This window comes from Rhinolophus sinicus, chromosome 14, assembly GCF_057876585.1.
Source record: "Rhinolophus sinicus isolate RSI-liver-muscle chromosome 14, RSI-T2T, whole genome shotgun sequence".
Lineage (NCBI taxonomy): Eukaryota > Metazoa > Chordata > Mammalia > Chiroptera > Rhinolophidae > Rhinolophus > Rhinolophus sinicus.
In genome coordinates this window covers 28639380-28665793 of record NC_142514.1, presented here as the reverse complement: position 1 = coordinate 28665793, position 26414 = coordinate 28639380, and the positions used below count along the sequence as shown (strand labels likewise).

At 52.0% G+C, this 26414-nt stretch overlaps 2 protein-coding genes across 14 annotated transcripts in view; both read left to right on the top strand.

Annotated features, from left to right (window-relative positions):
- SCMH1 (Scm polycomb group protein homolog 1) overlaps positions 1-16381 on the top strand; it is a 145183-nt gene extending 128802 nt beyond the window's left edge. For 9 of the 13 annotated variants that reach the window (XM_019737146.3, XM_074334515.2, XM_019737138.3 and 6 more), the window contains 4 exons: positions 6547-6741; positions 9669-9734; positions 14050-14192; positions 15236-16381. In XM_019737146.3, coding sequence (XP_019592705.1) covers positions 6547-6741; positions 9669-9734; positions 14050-14192; positions 15236-15361 — 530 coding nt within the window. In that variant the 3' untranslated portion in view covers positions 15362-16381. The remainder of the gene's footprint in view (positions 1-6546; positions 6742-9668; positions 9735-14049; positions 14193-15235) is intronic. The other 4 variants (XM_074334517.2, XM_019737140.3, XM_019737147.3 and 1 more) reach the window with 1 other exon arrangement.
- Positions 16382-18941: 2560 nt separating this feature from the next.
- Positions 18942-23490, top strand: SLFNL1 (schlafen like 1). The gene is made up of 4 exons (XM_019737098.3): positions 18942-19404; positions 21219-21746; positions 21999-22148; positions 22770-23490. Exons 1-4 carry the CDS (start codon positions 19018-19020, stop codon positions 22890-22892), a joined length of 1188 nt encoding a protein of 395 aa, XP_019592657.3. The 5' UTR covers positions 18942-19017; the 3' UTR covers positions 22893-23490.
- The last annotated feature ends 2924 nt before the right edge of the window (positions 23491-26414 follow it).

Here is a 26414-nt window from a genome sequence, read left to right as displayed (position 1 = left end):
AGACTTTATATATCATTGAGTGGTGAGGACCCATTAAAGTGTTTAAAGCTAGGCAAGTAATACAGTCAGATTTGAGTTTTAGAAAACTCACTTGGGACCTATGTGGAAGAATGGATTGAAATGGAGCAAGACAGTAGGCAAGGAAACTAGTTGGAGATTTTTGCAGAACTCTGGGAGTCCTCCTAGGTTTGGAGATTTTCCCTTTACTTTGGTATCCAAATCTAAATAAAAGAAAATAAACCCCCATACCACATAATCTAGAATAAGGTCACATTTTGGGTAATTGCCCGTACTTCTAGCTGTGAGTTCCTGCTTCTGACTCAGTTCTTCATCCCTTCTTTCTCTTTCAACTTCCATAGCTGATGGTCTCTCTCTCTCCTCTCTCTCTCTCTCTCTCTCTCCAGTCCTTTGCCCCAGACACTTGATCCAGTTCCCCATCCTTCATTTCTCTCAGGGAAAACCTAACAAGGCTGTTAAGTGTAATAGGCTTGTACTTAAGTTTGGGGGGGAAGAAGAATTACCACAAAGAACAGGAAGCAACTTAACATTTTGTTTTATCTTAATGTTTCTCAGCAGTTACAGTAAATATCTTTACTGTCCTCTTTCACCTTAGGCCTCGACCTGCTGCCATTTTCTGGGGCCCACTCTAGGTTTTGGGAATTCTCTTTCTCCTGTGATTTCTCTGTTCCCTCCGTCCCATACCTACTCTCCTTTTTTTTAAGTTATCAGCAGGCAGCTGAAAATTAATGTACGGTGCAAAATAATTTTTTTTCCCTTTTGTCTCAGAATTGCCCTTCTGCACAATACCCAGGCCTTATCTTTCATAACTAAAAGTACCGTTAGTGTAATTATCTAAATGACAAAACCATCTAGCCCAAAGGGTCTTTATATCTTCAGTGTCTTTGCTTTACATGCTCAGTCTTTGCTCTACCTTCCTGAACATAAGAAATGGAGTTATAACCACCTCTCCAGGGCTCTGGCCTGTGAACTTCAGCTGCCATGGCCTATCTGAATTCTCAGCTCCATCTCCTGGGCTTTGTCCGATCTTCCCTTCCCTGTACTGCGTGGCCTGGAAACTCTCCAGACAGCAAGCTGGGAGCAAGCCTAGGGCTCACCGTGTTTGTGTCCTGTCTTTCAGGTACAGTACACTGTTCTGTACTGCGTGATGCCTAATGACTGACAACTCATTTGTCTTTTCTTTTAGTTGTTCAAGCAGGATGGTGTACATGTTCCACCTTAGCTGGCAGTAGAAATCTAAAATGTATCTTGAATCCACGTACATCTTCTCATGCCTATGGCCTTCACCATCTTCCTCCTTCTCCTGGCCTGAGAGATTCTTTCTGGCCTACCTGGTCTCCTTCCTACGTCTCTTGGTCCATTTTCTACCTAATGGCCCAAATAGTCTTTTTAGAGCTTAAATTAGATTGTGGTACTCCCCCACTAAAACTCTGCAGTGGCATTCTAATGCACGTACAGTCAACCCCAGGTCTTACTTTGGTTTGCAGTGTCCTGCGTGATCTGGTCCCTGCCTACCTCTCCACACTTATCTCTTTGTTCTGTCCATTTCAGCTACACTGTTTTTCCCCATTTCCCTGAATATTCTAATCTAGTTTCTACCTCCAGGTCTTTCTGTGTGAGCAGGCAGCAGCCCCTAGCCATTGCATAAGGGGAACTCCAGCAGATCTCTGCGGATGGTCAGGTTCCACCCAAACCCAGCTAGTTCCTTGGCCTTCCCATAGACTTCTTTGCATGTGCTGGGGGCAGGGTGGGGTCCTGGGTCCTGGACTGTATTCCTAACCTTTGACGTTTTTCTTAGCAATTGAATGTTTAGACAATGCTTAGGATTCATTTAAGGCGTCCATTGAACCCTAAAACCAAGCACACTGTCTGGCACAGTTCACTTAGACTCTTCCTCAGGCCACAGCTTAAACATCCAGTTGTCGGGGACCTCTCAGGGTTTCCTCATCTAAAAAAGGTTCCCTTGGTGTTTTCTTTCATTTCCTTAGTAATATTTACAATCATTTCTAAGTTTTTATCATCCTCCCCACTAGATGAAATATTCAGTGAGGGGAGGGACAATATCTATCTTTTACACTATTCTCATGATCACATACTAAGCATTTCATAATATTTATTGAATGCAAGGGGAGTAGAAGGTACGGGACATGTGGTTCAAAGGTCATTTTTCTATATGAGACAGACAGGCTTACGCATGGGCAAGACCTGTGCTCATCTGTGGGGACAGAGCCAGGAGTGCAGTTTCCAGGCTCTCGGCCTCACGTGGAAAGGTGCTCACTCAGGTAGTAAATGGCCATCAACTGTCATTGGATGGCCATCAGCTGTAACCAGTGAGCCATTGGCCACTAATATAACTGCCGTGGCTACGCTAGCAGAAAAATGGGGGCTAGCAAGAAGATGGTGGCTGAGCTAGCAAGAGCGGATTGCAGTTAGCAAGTGGGGTAGGTTGGCAGAAAGAAGTGGACAGCAGGTTGCAGATAGTGTGGCTCCTGCTTCCTGTGTCACCAACCCAGCCGCCAATGAGACTATAGTGGTATGACTCCCCTATCTATGGCAACGTGGGTGTTCCTTTTTGGCCTCCCCATGTCTTGCATTCTTATGTGGGGAGCAGGAGCTGAGACCCCGCATGACACCCTGCATGTCATCATCTCTGGATCCTGTGTTGGTGTAAGAGTTTTCTTAGATCCAGAGCTCCAGTTTCTTGGTCATTCAGTTCACCCCCATGAAGGGGAAAGCATGGCTGTGAGCACCGAGTCCTTGAATCTCAGAAGTAGAAAGTGCTCTAAACTTGAATAAAATATTGAAACCTAAAAAAAAAAAAGAAAGAAAGTGCTCTAGCGGCGACCTCCTGTCTAGCCCAGCAGACGGGGTGGGTGCTCATCCAGCTTCTGCTCTAGTCCTCCTAAGGACAGGTGCTCACGACCTAGCACCTTTGACAGTTGTATTGTTTTGGACACTGCTGATTACTAAAATGCCTCTGTTTGACCTGAAACCTGCCTTCTTATAACTCCTGCCCCCGATCTACTCTGCCTTCCAAAAGAACAAGTCTGCCTCCAGTCCTCTTCCCTTCCTATGCCTGCCTTTGGGGTTTTGTTCCCCCTGACTTTTCTCGACTATACATTCCCAGGATTTTTCTTTGCCTCTCAACATCATTCTGGTCACCGTCCACTAGGAACTCTAGTTTGTAAGGTCAATTTTGCAATGTGATACTCAGAGAAGCTCTGCCTCTCACTAAAAATAAATGCGTAAGGGCACGGTCTTCCTCGGCCTGCTGACCTCCGCACACCCCCGACCTGGCATAATGGCTCCCGTATAAACGGTGCTCAACCAATTTTTGTTGAATGAATGAATGAGCCCCCCCGCATGCCGATTGTTCTCATGTCTCCAGCACATCAACAGCAAAGTCAATTTGCGTTGACCTTATGAGGTTAAGAGTTTTCATCTCCATTTTATAGATGGGCAAACTGAATACCAGAAAAAAAGGCGGTGATTGTTGACTAATTAATGATTGTGCTAGAAATAAAACTCAAGTCATCCAACCCCACCTTCGGGTCCCTGGGCCAGTAATTTCCAAATTTGTTTCGTTTTAGCAATAGCACTTCTTTTTTGCAAAGATAAGATTATGTGAAGCTCTGGTATATAAATGTTAAAACCAGAGATGTTTTGATAGAAACTGGGGTGAGATCCAGAGCCCTGTTCACTTGGCCTCCCTCTCAGGCCCTCGGGGCTCTGCAGCGCACAGCCTGAAAGCATTATCCTACTGAAGGCAGCCAAGGCCTCACAGATCAGCCGGAAGCAGAGCCTCGGGTATGATGCTTCATTTCCGCCTGCATCTCATTAGGATAAGATGAATGACCTTGCCTAGTCCAGGTGCCACCAGTCCAGATTTCAGACCCCTCGACTCAGAATCCAGATCTCTTACCACTGTTCGCCCCGCTGGGAAGAAGAGACGCTGACTGATTTTCATCAGTATCTGGTGAGCCCTGGGCGTTGTTACCATAATTATTCTTCATAATAATAAGTATTGTTCTTAGTTCTCAATGCTGCTCTTCCATTGAGGAATTCTGAGTTGCTATTTCTTTGAGAACTCTGTCCCTAGACTAGCAGCTACACTCATGGACATGCAACCCCCTCACATGCATCCATTCTTCCAGAATCCCAGGTAGACCTAACTGTCATTACTGGAGGCAGCTCAGAACCCCTGAATGCCATTAACTAGGGATATTTAACAGCTTGCCTTGGTCTGCACCCACTCCACTATGCCCAGTCCAGACTCCCACTGGAACATTCTAATAATAAGTAAGACTACCTTTTTCTGGTCTCAAAGAGTCTGATACTGAAAGAAAGCACTCTAGAACAGGTCAGGTGAGAAAAAGGGTCAGTGACGGGGTCCTGGAGCCCAGGACAGAGACAACAGGGAGGGAAGGAAAGCTCGGCCCTAAACGTAGCGAGGTAGGTCGTTGTTGAGAGAGGGAGGAAAGGCCCTCTAAAGGAGGCCTGTGGCCCTTGTCCTGGCCCGAGGATTGGAGATGTGGTGCTGTCAGTGTCAGGGCTGTGCTGTCTGTCGATGGGGGAGCGTAAGTCTGAAAGGTGACCCCGTCTGACCTTCTACACAAATCTTGTTCCCACACAGCCTCCCCTGCAGTTCTTTTATCGTTGTTTTAGCAGAATTACTTCTGATAGAAGTGCCACTTCTGAAGAATATGCTCAGGGAAGTGACTGCTCACCCAGCCCCAGCCACCCCGACCCCTCTATATTTTTGCACCCAAATGATCATTGCTTACGTGACTTACAAAAAGGTAACCTGAATTTTAAATACCGCTTGTGGGGGCCGGACCAGTTGTTCCCTGCAGACATATGATCTGTTAGTTCATGTGAAGCAGGTGGCACTATCCGCACTGAGTCCAATGAGGACTGAAAAGGTGCGGTCACCCTCCCAATCAGCGCAGAAACTCGACTTCATCTTTCTCTTGAGCCAGCGCAGAGAACAGAGGTTGCCACGCTCACTCTGAATGAAGACTGAAATAACAACTCCTCACCGTTGTAAAGTCCATCCCACTCCATGTCCTCATTTAATGCTCTCAACATGACAGCGGGCGATTCTCCCCCATTTTACAAATGAGGAATCTGGTGCTCAGAGAAGACAAACAACTTGCCTGGGATCACACACCTAGTAAAAGACAAGAGCCGAGGTGTAGAACCCAGGCCTCCTGTTTCCTGGATTGGGTTCCTGTTCCTGTCTCCAAGTGGGACACTGCTATAGTCATCTCTCCTGGAAAATAGGAATCTGGAACCGCATCTGCAGAAAGGAAGAGCACGTGGTTGAGGTACCCTGGGGCCTCAGAGACTTCTCTCTTCAGCATCCTCTCTAAGGAAGGGCTTCATCAGTGCAGTTCCCTGTGATAAAGGTGAAATCTGCCTCATGCTAGATTTGACTTTCAGCCCATGGTTACCAAGCAATTTTAAGTGAGTAGTAAAAAGTAATCCTAAAATCCTAAACCATCTTGCCAGAGCGCCTTACTGTGTATGAGACAATGTATTTGTATATGGTGTTCATCAGAGGCTCTAAATGAACGCCAAGCTAAACGCCTGAACTCCAAGTAAAACCACAAGGACAGTGGTATGGTTTAGCACCCAAGACACCCCATAAGCAGAGAACTGTGGGCAGGGCTGAGGAGCTGCTGGGGTCTGTGCGGACCCCAGTCATGAGACGGAGTCTGCTTCAGGTTCTGCAGCACAGTGATTAGGGGCTGCTGCCTCGTGCTGGGGGTGGCCGGGGTGTGGAAATGTCAGGAGGAGATTCACTTTACAAAGGCTTCCATAGCTACTCTTTTGATACTCGCAGGCCCCTGGGAAGAAAGGAGCTTCCTGTGTTATAGATGAGGAGACTGGGGTTCTGAGGGAAGCATCTCGCCTGCTGAGGGGCAGAGCAAATTCCCACCCAGATTCTGGTCTCTGTGCTCACCCCCTCACCACTGCACAATGCAGCTTCCTTGGAATGTTTCTGTAGAACAAGGCAAATAGAAAAGGAGGGCGGGAACTTAGGAGCAGATCCTTTACAGATAGTAGGCGTTTAGCCAGGCATCAGGGAGCATCTCTGAGATGGCCTGCTGGTCGAGAGGGTAAGCTTCTAAAGCGCCCTCCTCTAAGCAGATGTGACTCTTGTCCAGCGCCCTTATTCTCTGCTCTAGCATCTTGCGTGTAAGGCCGCCTCTTCCTAGAGCAGCTCTTTTCTAAGGTTCTCCTTATCCAGAAAAGGCGTAAGACATCCAGACCTAAAGAAACCTCAAAGACCATCTAGTCTAAGAGGAAGGATCTCTGAGGAGACCCAAGTCCAGAGAGTGGCTTTGGGCCTGAGACCACCTGGCGAGAGCGGGAGCCATGACTGGCACTCAGGCCTCTTGAGACCCAGCCCAGGGCTCTCAGTTTTGCTGCCTCTTGCTCCACCCAACAGGTCCCTGGGAGCCAGCACCCTGGCAGTCCTCCCAAGCTAGTCCTCACTCTAACTCTGGTTTTACTCTTTTCTAGGTGAAACCTTTGTCCTGGGGAATAGTCTAGCCCGGTCCTTGGAGCCACACTCAGACTCAATGGACTCCACCTTGAATCCCACCAACCTTGTCAGCACCTCCCAAAATCTTCGAGCCCCTGGGTACCGGCCTTTGCTTCCATCCTGTGGCCTCCCACTGAGCACGGCCTCAGCTGTGCGCAGGCTGTGCTCCAGGGGTAAGTTTACCCGAGTTCTGGCCCTCCTGCCCTCCCTCACTCTCTCCTTCCTGAGTTCTGGGAGGCCAGAAAGGACATCACTCTGTTGTCCCCTGCCTGGTGGTTGGATGGGGTCTGGGCTTACCATTGTGCCTTGCTAGGTATCTGGGAGGCAACTGAAACTCTGGGATTGGCTTGAGAATAACGGTAACTAAGAGCTGAAGACCTGGAGCCAGAGAGACAGGGAAGGATTCATGCATTCCTACATTAGCCATTTATTTGAACACCATCTGTGTTTGGCACGGGGGTGCAAGAATCAATCACTTCTCACCCTCGAGGAGCTCACAGTCTTGTGGGAGAGATGCTTAATCAGATCAGTGTAAAACAGCTTCTTTACTGCAGTTACAGAGGTGTGCTTTGGTGGTATGAAAACTGCAAGGGACACCTAAGGCAAGCTTGGTCCCAGCGGAAGCTTCCTTGAGGAAATGCTGCCCTATCTGAGATTTGAAAGGGTGACTGTATGAAATGGCCATATCAGGAGTAGTAGGGCAGGGAGACCTTCCCAGGAAGAGAGTACAGCATGAACAAGGGCAAAGGGTCAAGAACGAGCACAGATTGTACCAGGAACTACATGTCGTTTGGTGTTGCGGAAACAAAAGGTATTACTTAGGGACTTCAGAGAGTAAAGCTTGGAAAGGTCAGGGGTTATATCACAGAGGGCCATAAATGGCATGTTAAAGAATTTGGAGTTGATCTTATAGGTGACACAAAGATTTCAAGGCTTTTAAATTGGAGACAAGACCTAAAAAGGTTTGTGTTTTCAATAGATCATGGACTCCTGTGTGGCTGGATTTGAGGAAGGACGAGACTAGAGAGAACAGTTACAAGGTTACTAGCATGGGCCAGACCAGAAGTGAGAAAGGCCTGGATCAGGGCAGTGGTGAAGGTTTGCAGAAGAGAGAAGAGATTTGAAAACTCTTCATGAGGTAAATTCAGTCAGATTTAAGGATTGTAAGGAAGAAGGGAATAGGACTGTCTCCCAGGTTTCTAGATGGGGCGGCTGGATAGGTGGTGGTGCCTCGAAGAAAAAGAAGGGTCGGAGCATGTGGGTCACCTAGGTGATACCCGGCAGGCAGTGGCCCAACAGGCCTCATTCCTGGGGCAGAGGACTGAGCAGAAGAGAAACATGTGGGAGCCATCAGCATCCAGATGGTAGTACAAGCTGTAGAGTGAATGACACCCGCTCCCCAGGAGTATGTGTGGAATGAAAAGAACAGTTGAGCAAAGATGGAGTCCTGGGGACCAACCAAGTCCAGCATATGGGAACAGGAAGAGGATCCCACCACGGAGACAAAGGAGTAGTCAAATAGAAAAACAGGAGAATCTGTTACTGTGGTGGCCAGGGGTACAGAGAGTGTTTTAAGGCGAACACGGCACTACCAAGGTTCAGTAAAATAAGGACTGAGAAATACCTACCGGATATGGTGGTGATTAGTGGGTAATTGGTGATCTTCGCAAAAGCAGCTTCAGTGGTGGTGGAGGGTGGCAAGGGCAGATTATAGTGGGTGGGGACATCAGGGGAGTTTGATGAGAAGAAGACAGGCTTCAAAAGAAGGTCTTCTAGAGTGGGAGCACCGTGGGCATGTCTATCAGCAGACAACTGGAGCCTTCCAAGAAGAAATAAGGAAAGAGGAGAAAGCAAGGTCTTGAGGGTGGTCAGAAGGATTAGGGATCGAGGGCACAGGCAGATGATCAGACTTAAGCCAGAGGGAGGCACACCTTGTTCTCTGAGACTGGAGGGGAGATTGATGTGGCCGTGAGCGAATGGAGCGAGGGCTGAGCAGGGAAGGGCTGTGCCGGGAAGGGCTCAGGAGTGCTGAAAGACGGCTCAAGAAGATCAAGAAGAAGACGGGAGGAACCGATCAAGGAAAAGGGGATGATTTGCAGGAAACACCAAAGGCCCAGCTGTGCTTGGAGACTAGTTTGCCACTTTGCAGTAGGTGTGGTTTTCTTCTGTGCTTCTTAGAAACCTAGACGGGGGGGTGAGAAAAGACAGTTTGAGAATTAAGGTTTTAAGTTGAGCTAGAAGTTCAAGAGGGGCAGGGAGGGGAGGGGTGTGTAAAGGAATCGATGCAGCTGGAGGGAGAGTGGTTCAGCTCATGAGCACTGGAGCTGGGCAGCGCAAGGCTGAGACAGAGCTCAGGGACGCGGGAGACTAAGTTTGATCTGCAGAAGATCTTTGTGATGTAATGGTTACAGTGGCCAGAAGTCCCAAAAGAGCTGGAAAGGTGGGAGGTTGGGGTTAGAACGTGGGATGCTTAAAATTCTGGAGTGGATTTGTTCCAAGTGATGGCAAGAACCAGAGCGTGGCCTTGGCAGTAGGTGTTTGCAGTTGAGCAGAGGTGACAGTCACTGGAAGAGGCAAGGGAGTGGAATGGATTGCCTCTGAGGACCATGGCCGGAATTGTGGTGGAACCGAAGATAGTAAGCTCAGTACCAAAACGTCTTCATTTAACAAGGGACGGAAACCCAGGGATCTGTAGACAACAGTGGTCAGGCACATGTTTGGCCTCTGAAGAAGATGCGCTTTCACAGAAGGATGGCCTAAAAGCAGCAATGGGGAGACAGGAGAATGCCCCCTCCACACCCCACTGTGGCATCCCCTAGCCAGATGTAGGGGCTACGAAAGAATAAGGAGACTCCATTAGCAAGGCCTGCAGTGGAGAGAAGTGACCGCAGGAGAGAGAGATTTCAGGAGAGCTGAGACGGGGAGAAGCCTGGGACGCCCTTGCCCCCACCCTAACCCCAGCAAGGCAGCGGGATGGAGAAGAGATAGAGCTGAGAGGTGATTCCCTGCCTTGAGAGTGGGTAAGTCATCTCACCTCTCACATCTTCATGTTCCTCATATGCAAGACGGAGATTGTGATACCGAACTGGTCTTTTCACAGGAGTGTTAAAAGGATCAGATGGAAGCAGGGCTATGGGAGCGTTTTGGAAACTAACTCATTCCCCAGGTATGAGGGTGTTCCTGCTGTACGGTCTTCCCCAAGGCCCCGTTTCTGTGAGGGGTGCCTCCCCTGGCACTGTCGTCCCCCAGGCATCTCCCCTCTTCCTCTGGAATACATTGTGAGCCTGTCGGCCAGGTCCTGGTTGAGATCTCTTCTGACCCTGAAGAACCTCATAAGGCTATGAAAGGACTCTGTTTGGTTGGCCCTAGAATTGTTCCTCTCAGAGAGTTTAATAGATGTCGAGTCTATCCCTTCTCTTATTTTATTAACCCAGGATGATTGGGGCCAGTTTGTTAGTCTGGCCTCTGTGGATGCGCCTCACCTGCCTTTGTCATTCTCAGACAGAGACACTCTGCCCTCCTTGAAGAGTAACGACCAGCTGTACCAGTGGGTGGGGGGGAGAACCCGAGTCTGTCTGCAGAAGCGGGAGTAGGGAAAGCGAGCCAGGGCACTGGCTTGTCTCCTTCCGAGCTATGTGGTCTTGGGCCTCACTCCTCCGGGCCTCGGTTCCCTTATCTCTACACTGAAGATGGTGCTACTTCCTTCAAGGGTTGTGTTAAGGGTCAAATGAGCCGACGATGGTGGGTGTTCTTTCTAGTGTTCATATATCAAACCGCTCTTCACTACGTTCACCACTCCCACCTGGTACAGGCCACAGTCACCTCTCATCTGGACTGTTAGAGGAGCCTCATTTTCAGCCGGCCTCTCTCGCTTCTGTCCTTGCCCCCTAATGTCTCTTATCAGCACAGACTATCAGAGTGATCCTTTTAGTTGTAAGATGGTTCGTGTCACTCCTCGGCTCAGAACCGACCTCCATCACTCAGAAAAGCCAGTGGTCTTTCAGTGGCATACAAGGTCCTCTGTTATCTACGCCACCGCTCCGCCCACCCCATCACACACATACATACTGCGTTTCCCTGAAAATAAGACTGGGTCTTATACCATAGTTCCCCCAAAATAAGACCGGGTCTTATATTAATTTTTGCTCCAAAAGACGCCTTAGGGCGTATTTTCAGAGGATGTCTTATTTTTTCATGTACAACAATCTACATTTATTCAAATACAGTCATGTTGTCTTCTGGAACATCGTCATAACGTACTAAATGCGTCAGTCTGGCTGACAATCTTAACTGGGGCTTGTTTTCGGGGTAGGTCTTATTTTTGGGGAAACATGGTACCTCTCAGATGTTATTTTCTACCAGGTACTTCTCCTCATTCACTCTGCTCTGGCTCATTGGCCGTGCTAAACCTTAAACGTGCCCATCACTCTTCTGCCTCAGGGTCTTTGCTCAAATGTCATCTCAGGGGAGTGTATATTCTAAGAGGAATAGGCTGACACATAGTATATAATAGTATATACATGTAAAGATGTATGTGTGTGTATGATTCCTAGCTCCCCTGGGTAGGGGAATTAGCCAAGATGGTCTAAGAAGGACGCATTTGTGCGTATAGCCTCTCTCTGCTCTCCATAATCTCTGCACTTGGTTTCTCTCTTAGCATCACGGTGGACTTTTAGGACAGAGACGTGGCTGCCTCGCAGCGCCCTCTCCAGCTTCCTGTCTCCTACCACCTCTAAAAGGCCATTGGAATTCCTGTGGTTCTCATTACCTCTGCTTGCTCCAGCATACGTGCCCCCTGGTCTGCTCAGTGCCCAGCCACAAGCTTAAGCGATAATATGCTGGTCTGTCCCCAGGGAGGAGGGGCTGGGCCAAGCAAACTGTGCTTCAGCGTTTAGACCTGGGACCCAGAATACAGGAAAATAGGAGATTTTCAGCCTTCGCAGGACATAGTTGAAGAGTAGGCCTCTGCTACTGTCACAGGAGTGTTTCAGCTCCGCCACTTAGTGGTGTAACTGGGCATCTCGTGGGGGATGAGGACACAGACAGGAGCAAGGCAAGGTCCCTGTCCGAGGGCGGACATAGCCTGGTGGGGGAGACAGGAAATACACAAATAACTTACACGTGGTCATTCATTCACTGAACAAACATGTTTGACCATCTATGGCAGACCAGGCTCTCTTTTACATGTTGGGGACCGTAAAAGGAAAACCCTCTCCTGTGTCTCCCCAACGTACTCGCAATACTCTATTCAACACTACTTCTCTTCTGATGCCAGACTTGTGGGTTCTCTCCACACCACACAATTCTGCGACACCAGCTGGGTGCCCTACAATTGAGCTCAATTCTGACCCTATCTACCCTGAGATAGTCAGTCCCCAGGTTAAGGGCTCAGTCCCACAAGACTGCCGCTGCCTCTGCCCTTCAGATGCCAATCGAAAGTCCAGGTTGGTGCCTGTACTTCGGACCAACTGCTGTAAATTGGAGGTTCCCACCATCCCCTCCTCAGGTTCGATTAATTTGCTAGAGCGGCTCACAGAACTCAGGGAATCTGTTGACTTACTAGATTACTGATTTTTTGTAAAAGGATACAATTTAGGAACAGCCAGTCGGAAGAGGTGCATAAAGCAAGGTATGGGGTGAGGGATGTGGAGCTTCCAGGCCCTCTCTGGGCACAGCACCCTCCCAGCACTTCCACCTGTTGACCAGCTGGCAGCTCTCCAACCCCCACCCCATCCTTTTGGGTTTTTCTCTGAGTCTTTGTTACACAGGCATCAGTGATTAAATCATTAGCCATTGGTGAGTGAACTCAATCTCTAGCCCCTCTCCCTTCCCAGGTGGTTGGGAGGTGGGACGGGAAGGTCTAACCCTCTAGTCACCTGGTTGGTTCCCCTGGCAACCAGCACCCATCTTTAGGAGCCTTCCAAAAGTCACTTCATTAACATACTCAGGTGTGGCTGAAAAGGGCTTGTTATGAATAACAAAATACACCTTTATTTCTCAGACCACTTGGGAAATTACAAGGACTTTTAAGAGTTCTGTGCCAGAAATGGGGATGAAGGCCAAATATTATGTTTCTTATTATAAATCGCAATTTCATAAGGACATAGCAAGAAACAAAATAGAAGACAATAATAAACATAAATGCATAAAATTATTTTATATAGTCATATGTGCTAGGAAAGAAGAAAACTAGAATAATTGGATTGAGAACGATTATGTGGGAAATTGAGTACTTTTACTAGGAGATCAGGGAAGTCCTCTCTGAGGAATCGATATTGGAGATGAGACCCAAATGTTGAGAAGGAATTGGGTACGCAAAGATCTGGAAAAAGAACATTCCGGACAGAGGAAATTTCAGGTCAAAGAATAAAAGCATAGCCTATTCAAGTAGCAGAAAGAAAGCTAGTGTGTCTGAAGCACGGTGAGTAAAAGATGGGGGAGGGGGCGGTGATGTGAGGTTAAAGGTAGAAAGGGCAGATGATGAAGTGAATACCTTTGAGACCTTGGTAAGGAGTTGAGATTTCATGTCATGTGTGATGGGAGGCCATTGCATTGAGCTTTTAGGGACTGACATGATCCAGTACTTTTAAAGGTTGCTTTGAGTGCTTTATAGGGAATAGATTATTAGGGGGAAGTGATGGGAGAAAGGGTGTAGAGGTTGAGCTGTAACCAAGAAATACATGGAACGCTTTGTGAAACCAATTATTTAAGTATTACACCAGAAGTTTCATAAAGGAGCTGGTCCTTGGAGCCAGCTCTTGCTTAACTGCGTTGGAGTTTGCCGAAGGAACAAAGAAAGTGGAAGTAGAGCTGGGGCACCTTCCAGGCAGAGGGGATGAAACATGATTTGTGGCAGGTGATGATCACAGTTACAGGTCCCGAATCCCACAGGGGAAGTGGGAGGAACTGCATTTGAGCCAAGAGTGAGGTCAAAGCTCTAAGCAGAGCACGAAATTAGCACTGAGACTCCTGGTAGCCAAAGCAAAACTGTTTTCTGCCTCCGTGCATTAGGCTGTAGTGAGGTCACCTACTCTCCAGGCCTTGGAAGAGGCCCAGGGTATTATCCCTCGGCCCCCAGAATCGTGCTCTAATCTTGCCCAGTTCCCGAGGTCTCTCTAGAAATGGTCCCCAGAGCCAAGGCAAAAGCAGTCTCGCCCACCAGCCCCCCACTGAACCCGAGTAATCCCTTTACCTCATTGTTATCCCTGACTTGGGTCCAGGATGAATCACAGCCTCAATGTAAAATTTCTTCTGACCATTTTCAAAACCAGATCTACCCTTAAAGAAAAAAGATTTGACGTAAGAAGAGCCTCAGCCCCTCGGGCCCTTTGTGGAAAACCCTTCCCTTCCTCGGCTGCCTCTGGTGGGTTCCTCTGCCCTGGCCAGGCTGTGAGCCTCATCCACAGGTCCTTTCAGGATGTGCCAGGGAGAGTGGTGAGTAGTTACAAACCCCTAATGGCAGGTGCCCTTCTGTCCTGCAGGGTCAGACCGATACCTGGAAAGCCGGGATGCCTCTCGACCCAGTGGCCGGGACCCCTCCTCATGGACAGTCGAGGACGTGATGCAGTTTATTCGGGAAGCTGACCCTCAGCTTGGACCCCACGCCGACCTCTTTCGTAAACACGTAGGTGCCCCTGCCTGATATCTTCCATGTTCACTGGGAGCCTTGTTTCTGCAACTTGTAGACTCTTAAAGGGCATGGGCTAGATATTTGTTCCAGGTCCCTTGAAACTGAGCACAGGGGACTATACAAAGTTAGAGACAGAATCTTGGGTCTCAAACAGCCCTCATGGGCACTGAGTTCAGCTTACTCCTTCAGTGGAGGGTCTGATTCAGCCACTTTCCCCCTGAGCTGTACGCTGAGGGCTCATTCTCGGAGACAGGCTCTCCTCTTTTCCTAGGAGCTAGTGCTCTCCCGTCTGCCTGCCTTGGCTGAGAACCAGGGGCCTCAGCCCCAGGTACAGACTCCCTTGCCAAGTGGCCCCCAACTCTCCACCCTCATCAGTCCCCCCATCCTCTCCTAGCCCCTCCACCATCTCTTCAAGTGCCATTGCCCTGCGGCAGGGACTGCTCTGCTCTCCCTGCAGTGACCATCCTCCTGACTTGGGGCTCAAAGCCATTTCCCCGTAGCCCCTGCTGCTTGGTGCTGCTCTGCCCTTTGGGCGCTCCGAACAGATGTGCTGCCTCTCACTGGTCATTTAAATCTCATGCCAGTGGGTTAGGTCAGGCCTGAAGGTGCCAGAGCTGCTCAGGAAGCGCCTCCATTGTGCCTAGCTCACTGCCACTCAGGAGGGTCCCTGCCACTCAGGAAGGACGGGGACTCACAGAATTACAGTGGAGGGTCATTATAAACGCAGGCTGTGAGAAGTGACAAGTGCACTGACTGGAAGAGAGGGAATTGAGCGGGATTTCAGAGGTTTGGGAGCTGGGAAACTGCCTCAGGCAGCAGAGAGGGGCAGTTGGTACAAACGTTGGTGACGAGCTTAGTGCAATGGGTTCAGCAGATGTTATGGGGGAGGGATGGTTGGGGACAGAAGGTGCAGAGAGCAGGGCGGCCTGAGTGTCACAGCAGGCTCGCAGGACTCCGTGGCTGGCACTTCCCTGGGTGGCCTTTCCCTGGGAACCTGGGCAGCCAGACCAGCCTGAGACGCCTCCTCCCACCTGCAGGAGATCGATGGCAAGGCTCTGCTGCTGCTGCGCAGCGACGTGATGATGAAGTACATGGGGCTGAAGCTGGGGCCCGCGCTCAAGCTCTCCTACCACATAGACCGGCTGAAGCAGGGCAAGTTCTGAACAGGGAGACGCAGCCTGGACAGCGGAGGGCGGAGCCGGCGGGGTGGCCCCTTCTCCCAAGGACGACCATCAGCCCACTCCCGGGCGCCTCATGGGGTTCAGGGCTGCCCAGGACTCCAGGAGGCTGTGCGGAACCACCCCTGCTGCCCCCTCTGGTCATGATACCTCCTTCCATGAAGGACTAAGGAGGGGAGAGTGTGGGGCCCCGGCTTGCGCTGCTCTTCCCCTCAGCCCTGCCTCGGCTCTGAGGTCCCCTGTATTTATTTCCCACGTCTGGCTGGCCTCTCACCAGGAGTTTAGACTGAACGCCTTCCAAGTGATGGAGGAAGGGGCCGACCCTGGAGGACTCAGAAGATGGGGCCCTGAATTGACACTCATGCCCAGTCCCCTCACCACCTGCTGGGCCTGCTGTGGCACCCATTGCCCCACAGCTTCTGCCTCCTCACAGAATCCCCAGACTCCACACTCATGGTGCAGACCTCTACCTTTTTTAAAAAAAGATCTTTTCTTACTGTTAATTTATTGTTTCTGGCACCTGGGCAAGCCCTCCAGTTCCCACTCCTCTCACTCCAGACATGGGGTTTCGGGAGGAGAGAGACCGCCCTGCCCCGGCCCCAGAGAGGCGTGGTCCCTTTACAGGGGACATACCCCAGGACACTTTCCCTTTGGGATGGACAGACCCAGAAAGCCTTGACCACACACCCCACGTGGGGAGGAGAGGGTCCCTGTCACCTTGCCCTCTCCCCCTCTACTGGGCCCTTTGCAGTCCCCTGCCCCACACTGCCCCCTCCACAGCTCCTTGCCCTGGCCAGAACTGCTGCAGAAGAAGGTTGGACCCAGTGATTTTAGGCCAAGAAAGCCCAACGGTGGGTGGGAGGGAAGGGTCTCCAGGCTGGAGTCGGGCTGCACCCACTGCACTGTCCGCATGCTTCCTTTGCAAGCAGGTCAGCAGCACAGCTGCCCTGCTGCCATCTGGACTTATTTTATGTTGATTTGTTTATAAATAAAAAACAATACAGATGCCAGTGTCTTTTTAATCAGTCAACAGCCAAATCACTGTGCCTCCAATGGGCAGGTCAGCCCCTCCTCTTGGTCTTATTTTCCTCATACGGCAAATGAGGAGCTCAAACAAGATGATCCTTAAAGGTTCTAATTGCAGCAATCCCACCGTGGCCCCAGCATTGCTCAGCCCCCCCAGGAACACACTGCGGGGGTCCATTCTTTGCCCTTAGAGGGCTTTGCTCCGGTGCAGCTAGGCAGCAGTGAGCACAGCAGCTACACGGGCCTGAACGGGAAGAACAATGTTCGGGGTCAGCAGCTCCCAGGAGCCTCCATGGCTGGGTTCATCCTCATCCTCGTGGGCTGAGAAAAGATGCAGCACAGCCTGGCCGGGGGCCAGGTCCTCTTGTCCAGGGCCACACAGCCCTGTTTTTCATGGGGCCTTAGATTAAGGTGTAGGGGGCAGCAACATGGTGCCCTATAACCTGATAGTAACACTTTTATATCACTTACTGTGTGCCCCACAAACAGTGATCTTATTCAATCTTCACAACAAACCCATTTCACAGATGAGGAAAGTTAAGCTGCGATCACATAGCCAGGAAGGAAGTGCCAAAGTAGGCATTTTGACTTACAGGGCCAAGGCTGAGGTTCCAGCCAGTCCAGCTATTTCCTGTGACGCTTTGGGTCAGTCATTTCATCTCTTTGGGTCCATCTGGCTCTGAGGGGTTTGAATGAGCAGACTTCTGAGGGCCCTGCTCGCTCTCACCAGTGAGTAGTTCTGACATCATGATTAACTTAGAATGTCTGTTCCATTTGGCCACCGTGAGGTTCTAACCGTGGTCTCCATCAGGCCCCGGTTTTCCAGACTCCTGGACACTGGGGTCTTGTAGGCTGTGCTGTTCATTCAGGGTACACCCAAAAAGGGCCTTGACCTATTTTTCAGGGCTCTTCTGGACAGCAGCCTTTGTCTCTGGCATAGAGAAGGGCCTGGTGTCAGAGAGAGCCCCAGAACCACCTGTGTGCATTCTGCTCAATCCTGGCAGTAGCTGGGCCCTATCAGTCCTCAGTGGAGTTTGGGGTTGGTGATGAGGGGGGAGATTTGTAGCACCAGGAACCTGCCTGGGCAGCAGGGCCTAGAGAGACATTACAGAGGAAGGAGGTACATCTTCAGCCCCTGCGTTCTGGGAGCTGCCCAGAGGGAGCCCCAGGGCCAAGCTGTATGGATCTGTTTATAGTGGGGGCAGGGACACGGGGGAGACCTCCTGACTGACTTCCCAACCTTCCTGCCTGAGTTCCTGAGGCTGGCTGAGAAGGCATTGTTGACTCCATGAGATCACAGAGGTGGTTGTACAGGCCCCTCCCACTTGCTACAGCCCTGGTTCTCCCTGCCCGCCCATGCCAAGCCCCCAAGTGCCCTTGGGAGCTGCTGGCCAGGGGTCAGGGGGCTGTGGGAGCTCAGCGCTGGCACCTCTCACCCCCCCCCCCAGGAACCATCAGGACATGAGGGTCATAGGCCTCCCTTTTCCTCCTATTCCTGTTTGCCCTGAATGCCCCCACCCCAGCCGAAGTGGCCCCCAAGCCCTGACTGCCTCAAGGATCCAATCTGAAAAGATGCAGGCTGGTGGTACCTGCCACACTGACCGGAGGCTGGCTGTGGGGGGGTAAGTGGAGGGCTGGTGTGTTTGTACAGCTCAGGAGAGAGGCCCCTGGCCTGGTGGGAGGTGGAGTGGGGGTACGCAGGGCCCCAGCCTTGCTCCTCGTCCTGCCCCTCTTCACTTCTCTCTGGACCAAAAACAGAGGACTCAGTCTAGACTATGAGTTCTTAAGAAAGAAACTCCACGAACCATATATATATATATATATATATATATATATATATATATTTATATTTATATTTATATTTATATTTATATTTATATTTATATTTATATTTATATTTATATTTATATATTTATATGCCATTTTTCTGGCAAAGCATAAGAACCTTTGCTCAAAACCCTCCGACACAAGCCTGACTATTTCAGAGCATCTGCTGGGCTCACTCCAGGCTCAGACCAGGCAAGCAAAAGCAGCAGTGGGGCCACAGCTGCTTCTGGGTTAAAATCTGTTCTCCAAAGGCCCTTGAAGAGATTTCTCTGGTGCCTGGAGGCAGCAGTTATCTCTGGTGGGCAGGAAATCCTGACTGCACCTAGGAGGCCCCAAGCCTGTGGACAGGGGAGGAAGACAGGACCCCTGGGCCAATGGAAGGACACGGGGGGCTCTCAGCGACCTGAGTCCTGGTCCCTTCTGTCCCTCCTTGGGCATATCCCCTCAGTCTGCCCTTCTGTGGAATGGAAGGGCAGGCTCACTGCTCTTCTCTCTGGCTCAGCCCTGTCTAACTTTCCTTTTCCTGTCCTATGCCCAGGGTGGGTGGCAGGCCCCTTCCTACCAGCCCTCTGCCCTTTCTCTCTCTGGCTCTGCCCAGCCCCTGCCAATCTGAACCTCCCAGGAGCCTTGGAACCCCTTGAGTCCCCCGGGAGGCTCTGGGGGCCAAGCTGAGAGCCCAGGGCCCTGGGAGGAGCAGCCAGCGCTAAGGAATCGCAGAAGCCCTTCTGAGGTCGCTGTGCCAGAGACCCCCAGGAAGAGCTCAGCACTCACAGGTGCAGGAGCCCCCCATGGAGCCCCCAGGCAAGCAGCCCCCACAGGAGCTCCCTGCAGAACAGTCCCTGCCTGAGGAATCGGGCCTCGAGGTGGCTCCCAACAAGCACATGCTCTACGTGGGCCACCTGAACCCCCAGTTCTCAGCGCCAGTGCTGTCCTGCCTGCTGCGAGACACCCTGGAGTGGCTGGAGCTGCCAGTGGCGCGGGAGCACATTGAGGTGGTGAGGCGGCCCCGGCAGGCCTATGCGCTTGTGCAGGTGGCCGCTCACAGGGATGCCCTGGCCTCCCTCCCCTGGCGCCTGCAAACAGCCTTGCAAGAGCACCAGGTCCTCAAGGAGCTGGTGGCCCATGGGAAGCAGCTGGTGTTGGGTGAGGACCGGGGCCCCACAAGTCACAGAGCGGTAAGTGGGGGGTTTGCCCACAGCCACTGGGCCTGCAAGCCCCTGAGCCTACTCCAGGGGAGAGGCCGGTACTGGGTGGTGGTAGAGGGGTGTCTCTGAGAAACGGGACAAATCTGCAAACTTGGAGGCTGCTACCCAAATGATTGTGGCCTGAAGCTGGCACTGCCAACTTACACCCAGAGGGACAATACCCTTACAGTTTGCTCCAGCCTGGAAGCACGTGAAGAAAGGCCAATGTGTGGGACTCCTCCCTGGGTCCTTCTGCAGCTAGGCCTCTGGGTCTGAGCCAGCCCAAGCCTGAGGTCACACAGGGGTCCGGATTTTCTCCTTGGCCCACTTCCTTCATTCAGTTGACAAATACCAACACCTGCTCTGTGCCAGATAGCAAAGCAGGGAGCCAAGGCTCGGCCCTGCTCTCAAGGAGCCCTCCGTCTATGAGCAGAGCCAGACACGGCCAATGACAGAGCTACACGGTGGCCTCCTACAGCTGTGGGAGGACACAGGAAGGTCTTCACTGCTGGGGACAAATTAGCAGGGGAAGTGAAATCCAGGCTGGCACTTACGAATGGGACAGGCATTCTAGGCAGAGACATGGCTTGTACAGAGAAACAGAGTACAGAGGCGGAATGTATCCTATGCAGAAGGGCAGGCAGTTTGGTGTCCATGGAGCTCAGGCTGAAGGCTGCAGGAAGAACTAAGGGAGAAAGCTGGGCCGTAGGACAGAGGCCAGGCCACCACGGGTGGTGAGACCAAGGCAGAGTGGGACTGAAAGGGTGGCTTCTGTGGGGGACCGGGGGGGGCACAGTCAGGTCACTGAGGCTGCACAGGTCACTCCATGAGACAAGTGATCCTTGGTATCTGTTTTTGGGGGAGGGTGGGAGGAGAGAGGCGTGCAAACTCCATGGTGTTTAAATTGGTACAGAACTGAACAGCTCTGTGACTTACATTTCAAGGCCTGTGAGCCTGATTCGTATTTGTATGACAGTTTCTCACATCTCTGATAAATCTGTCTCCTCTGGGAGCTGCAGGGCTGGTAGAACATGCCCCTTATCACCATGCCCCAGCCCACACTGAGCTCCCAGCCCTGGAAGCCGCTGCCAGAGCCTGGAAGGCAGCACAGAACCCAGTAAGGGAGGAGTGATAATCTGACTCGCATCTAGGGTCAGTAAAGAGGATGATGGAATGCGGAGAGCCTAGAGGTAGAGAGTTAGTGAGGGGCGGACCAATGAGGCCCAGACCAAGAAAGTGGCCAGAGCCCCCAAAGAGGGCAGAAACCATGGGAGGGGACTCAGGAGAGCTCGAGGAAAGTTGAGATTCAGAACTGGCCAGTGGTCCAAACAGTGATCAGCAAAGGTTTCAGGGAGATCGGGAAAGGGGTGGGGTCTCAGGGAGCCCCTCTCAGTTCAGAGACCTGAAGCTCTGTCATCGGGATCTCAGGGCACTGCGGTAGCTCCTGAAATGATCCAGTCCTGGGCCTCAGAGGCCTAGCCACAACCCAAGTGGGAAAAGATTGTCCCACAGGTGTCCCAGCTCCCCGCTCAGGGAAGTAGAACTCGTCTAACCTGAGGTGCATCTCACAGCCCACCTGGGAAGAGGGCAGCTCAGCCTGAAAGGAACAGTGGCTGGTTCAAATGCTTGACTCAGTTGTTTCCTGCATTGGCTGCAGGATGTCAGACAGAATTAGACCCCTCCGCCTGGGCAGGGACAAGAGGTTGCCTCAGTGGGCTGGGCCCCAGGGGGCTGGAGGTGGGGGTGCTGGTAGCCTGACCCTCTCACTGTCCTGGTCGTGGCTCCCGATTCTTGTTCTACACCAGCAGGAGGAGGGAAATGGCCCCAGCTCCGGCCCCAGCTCGGGCCCCAGCCCCGGCCCCAGCCCCAGCGGCAGCCCTAGCCCCGGCCTCCCACCAGTCAACACCCCGCCTGCCTGGGCCCTAGGGCAGCCTGGCTCCCGGCACCCACCCAGTGGCACGCGCTCAGACAGCGCCATCGTGCACCAGGAGATCCGGGGCCAGGAGCGGCTCTTCCAGGGCGCCTTCCTCGGCAGCGAGACGCGCAACCTGGAGTTCAAGCGGGGCGGCGGCGAGTACCTGAGCCTGACCTTCAAGCACCACGTGCGGCGCTACGTGTGCGCCTTCCTCAACAGCGAGGGCGGCAGTCTGTTCGTGGGCGTCGAGGACAGCGGGCTGGTGCAGGGCATCCGCTGTGGCCACCGCGACGAGGACCGCGTGCGCCTCCTGGTGGACTCTATCCTGCAGGGCTTCAGGCCCCAGGTCTTCCCCGATGCCTACACGCTCACCTTCATCCCGGTGGTCAGCACCTCCGCCCCAAACACGCCCCTCAAGGTGAGCTGCGGAACAGGAAGTCCTCTGGGGCTGTTTTGTCATTCGCCATGTCATCACTCTACATCTACTCTGTGCAGTGCTGGGCGGGGCGGGCGACTGAAACGGGTGACTGGAGAAAACGATGGAAACAGCCCTGCTCTAGCGCCACCAGGCTCCCCCAGGAGACTGAGCCAGGAGGAGCAAGCAAGGCGAGATGTGGGCTGCAAACAGTCCGGTGCAGCGTCTGCCACAGCTGCTATTGCCTTTACCCAGGTGATCCGCCTGAGCGTGCACGCCCCCAAGGCCCAGGCCCAGGCGCTGCCGCAACTCTATGAGACAGACCAGGGGGAGGTGTTCCTGCGGCGGGACGGGAGCATCCAGGGCCCACTGGCCATCCACGCCATCCAGGAGTGGTGCACACAGGTAAGCAGCCAAGAATGGGTGGGTGCGATGGGGGTGCCAAGCTGGCGCTGGGCCCCTTCACCACTCACTGAACAGTTCTGGGCAAGCCCTCAGGTTCCCTTGGTGGGCCAATGACCCTAGTGTACGGAAACGACCCCACTACCTCCCGTATTCCACTGTTGCATGGCCGGGAGCCAGGAGAGTAGAATATTGAGACCTTTTGAGAACCCCAAGGACTGTATACTGCATTTTGAGGGGAGGCCTTCACAGTAGGAGATGACAGTAAGTGCTGGAGGGAAGCCATCAGGTGGCAGAAAAGCAGAGGGCAGGGGCTAGAGAGGGAAGGACACAGCAGTGGGGCAGTGCGTGGGGGCGGCTGCCACCTGAGCCCGCCCCTAGTCCTCAAGGAGGCTGCAGAGGATGGGTCATCCTCAGGTCAGGCAGCTTCCCTCAGGACCCCGGGGTGACTGCAGCCAGGAAACCTGGCACCTCCACATAGCAGTGCCAGTACAGTGGCCTCGAGCAGCACCCCGCCCCAGGCTCTCTGGGCCTTGCCTGCCTCCATCCGTTCACTCTCAGTAGAGGGTGCACGGGCCTGAGGCAATCTCAGCTTAGATACCCGTTTCTACAATGACCCCTCAGAAGTGGACAGCGGAGCTGAGCAAGCTGGAGGAGAAGGTGAAGGTGTTGACGGTGGAGAAGGAGCAGCTCCAGCAGCAGCTCCAGCAGCGTGGGCCCGTCTCCTGCACCTGCTGCGTCCTGTGAGGGCCCCAGTGGGCAAGCGAGGGCAGGAAGGGGGAAGCCAGCGCCCTTCTGGGAGACATGGGGATTTCCTATTTGAGCCGAAGTCCTCCCAATAAAACTGCTCAGAGACGGCGGGAGCACCATGCTTCCTCACTCCTTCAGCAACAGCAAGGACCCTTCCCTGCAGAAAGAACTTGTAAAAACTTGGCTAGAGCTATCCTAGGGCTGAGCTAGAGGGGACTGTCCCTCTCCCTAAAATGCTCATTTTACCCAGCTGGGGTCCACAACTCCAGTTGGCTGGACAGCACCAGAAAGGAATTTGTCATCTTGGAAAAGGCCCTCAGCAGATGGCAAGGCACATTCAGTGACTGGTTACAGAGCTAACAGGCTACCCTGCAGCCCGCACCTCTGGCTTGCTGGAACTTGTGATGATCATAGCTCTTTAATAAATTACATGGTCCTGGGGCAGGAAAGGTTATTTGTAGGACACTTGGCCAGCCAGTTGGATGCAGCTGGGTCATGAATCCCATGCCCAGCACCCCTCTGTCCAGGAAGCAGAGCCAGCCCTGGGCTCCCAGTACAGAGCTGACGGGGAAGGAGCCCAGACGGTCGGGCTCCAGTCCAGTGCTGCCTTAAAGACTGGGCACCTTGGGGCAAAGTGCCGTCCCTCTATGCTTCAGTTTCTTCATCTGTAACATACAGGTGTGATCAAACAATATGGTGAATGGTTAATTTTTTTTAAATGTATTACAGCAAAAACACATTGCCATTAATCCCCCTCAAAATACTCCCCCTCGCTTTGGACACACTTATCCCATCATTCTTACCACTTTCTGAAGCAGTTCTGGAAATCCTCTTTCGTGTCTTTAGTTGCGCTGTTGTGGCTGCCTCGATGTCCTGAATCATTTTGACCTTGAGGAGAGCCAGAAGTTGCACGGTGCCAGATCTGGTGAATAAGGTGGATGAGGACACACTGTAATGTTTTCATTGGACAGAAATTGCCGTATACCAGAAGCGATGTGTGACACGGACTGTTGTTATGATGAGGATGATTGACAGCACACTTTAAAACACACCTTCTCTCAACTGTAGCTCACACCCAACTGACTGCACCGAACAAGTTGAAACTTGCCACACTGTTACTAAGGTTCCATGCACTGCTTCCTGTATTGAAGATCCCTGCCTTTCCATTGGACGGCACTGGGCAGCAGCATTCACCATATTTTGTGATCACAATGGAAAGGCTCTGTGACACACATCGCTTCTGGTACGGCAATTTCTGTCAAATAAAAACATTCCGATGTGTCCTCATCCACCTTATTCACCGGATCTTGCACCGTGCGACTTCTGGCTCTTTCCCAAAGTCAAAATGACCTTAAAAGGTAAACGTTTTGAATCAATTCAGGACATCGAGGCAGCCATGACAGCGCAACTAAGGACATTGGGAAAGAGGACTTCCAGAACTGCTTCAGAAAGTGGCAAGAATGATGTAATAAGTGTGTTTGAAGCAAGGGGGAGTATTTTGAGGGGGATTAAAGGCAATGTGTCTTTTACTGTACTACGTTTTTTAAACATTCACCATAGTTTTTGATGACACCTCGTAGTGACAATGTACTTTGTCATCATCAGGCTGGTACCATGTCTCTCCAGCACACACACCTGTGCCTGCACAGAAAGGGTCTGACTTCCATTCCAAGCACGTCCACCCCGTGGAGAGGAAGTCCTGCTCGTTCACTTCCCCCACCATCTCCACCAGCAGAGCCAGATTCTATAAAACCAGTGTCTGATCAGACCAGGCCTGGACTCAAAGCCCTTCAAGGGCTCCCCATTTTATCACGAGCAAAACCCAAACTGTGGTCTGCACAGTTCTCTGACCCGACCCATCTGCCTTTAACTCCTCCTCCTGCTCTTTGCCCACACATTCCAGCTACACTGACCAACCTGTTTCATGAGCACACTTGCCTCAGGGCCTTTGCACTGGCTGCTTCCCCTGCTTGGAATGTCCCTTCCCCAGACAGCTGTTTGACTCCTATTTTCTTTTCTCTCCACCTTCAAGAAATGTCCTCCTCACCCTATTTTAAATTACATCCCCCTCCCCAGCACCGCATTCCTCCCTTTCCTGCTTCCATGCTAGATGCTAGCCCAGGCATCACAAGCCTCAGAAATGCTTATTGGGAAATAGCCGGTTTCTACAAAGGCAAGGTAAAGTCATGTCGTAACTGAGCTGCTACAATCTGCTAAGAGCCTGCCCGGGTTGAAGTGGACACCAGAGAAACCTGCCAGGTCTCCTCCCCAAGAAGCCTGAGTACTGGTCAGTCAATACTGGGCATGGAGGCCACCCTCCTGTGCAGTCTGGACTTCAGCCCTTATTCCTGGCACGGTCTCATCTGCCACAGCTGGGGTGGCAGGGCTGCTTGGCTTTGCAAGCCCTGGAAAGGCATTTGAGGTCCCTTTTCTAGAAAGGTTAAACAAGTAGCCAGCACTTAACATCTGGTCATTTGAGGCACTCGTAAAGGCAGGGGCGGGAACATCTAAGCACCACGAGCCTTTTGCAAACCACCCCACCCCCAGCCAAGTCCTCACTGCTACAAGGGGCACTGCTGTCACCAACGGAGGCAGGGGCGTGTCAGAGTCCTCAGTTTACAGAATGACTTTTATAAACACAATTGGAAACTGTCTAATGGGACCGCCAGGTAGGAAAAGAGGTAAGGATCCACCCAATTAGCCACATTCAAAGTACCAAGATGGGTATGAAGACCTCTGTAAATGAGGACATTTTATTTTGGTCCATGAGAAACGGAGACAGAGGCGGCTGGGTTGCTCTTGGTCAGGAGGCGGGAACACCAGCGTCTGGCCTCAGTGGGGGTGGTAGCGTTGGACTAATAAGTAAAAGGATAAAAGGGAGCCCACTTCTTTTCTGGATCTCTCAATGGAGGAGCTGGGCCAAATGGTGAGAAAGAAACATTTTCTCCCCAATCCTCAATTCCTCAACATCAATGAGTAAAGGTTGTGACCACTGACAAGCAACCCAGCCTGAGCCCTGAGCCCTTGCCTCACACTTGCAGAGGACACAGTTCCTGAGGAGGCATGCGCTCTGCAGCCAGGGGGTGAGTGGGTGCCAATGTCACCATGCCACAAGGAGCACAGATTCAATATCGCTAAGTTCATTTTGGAGGAAAAACCACTCAGGCCCATGACTTGGACACAGGAGGCTGGGGGAGCAGAGGATATGCAGGGGACAAAGTGGTCCTGCTGTTCCCTGGCCACGTGTGAGGGGCCCAGGGCCCTGCCTGGCAGAGGGGCTGGGAAGGCCCTCCTTCATAAATAACATGTCCACTCCCCCCCTCCTTTTTTCCCCCCTTTCTTCCGCCTCCCCCCGCCTCCGGTTCAAACCATTGTTTCTCAGTCTAGTTGTGTAGGACACAGCTAGCCCAGCTCCAGGGAGAGCTGTTGTTCACAATCTTAGCTGTAGAGGGTGCGGCTCACTGGCCCATGTGGGAATCGAACAGCGACCTCAGCATTAGGAGCACAGCGCTCCAACCA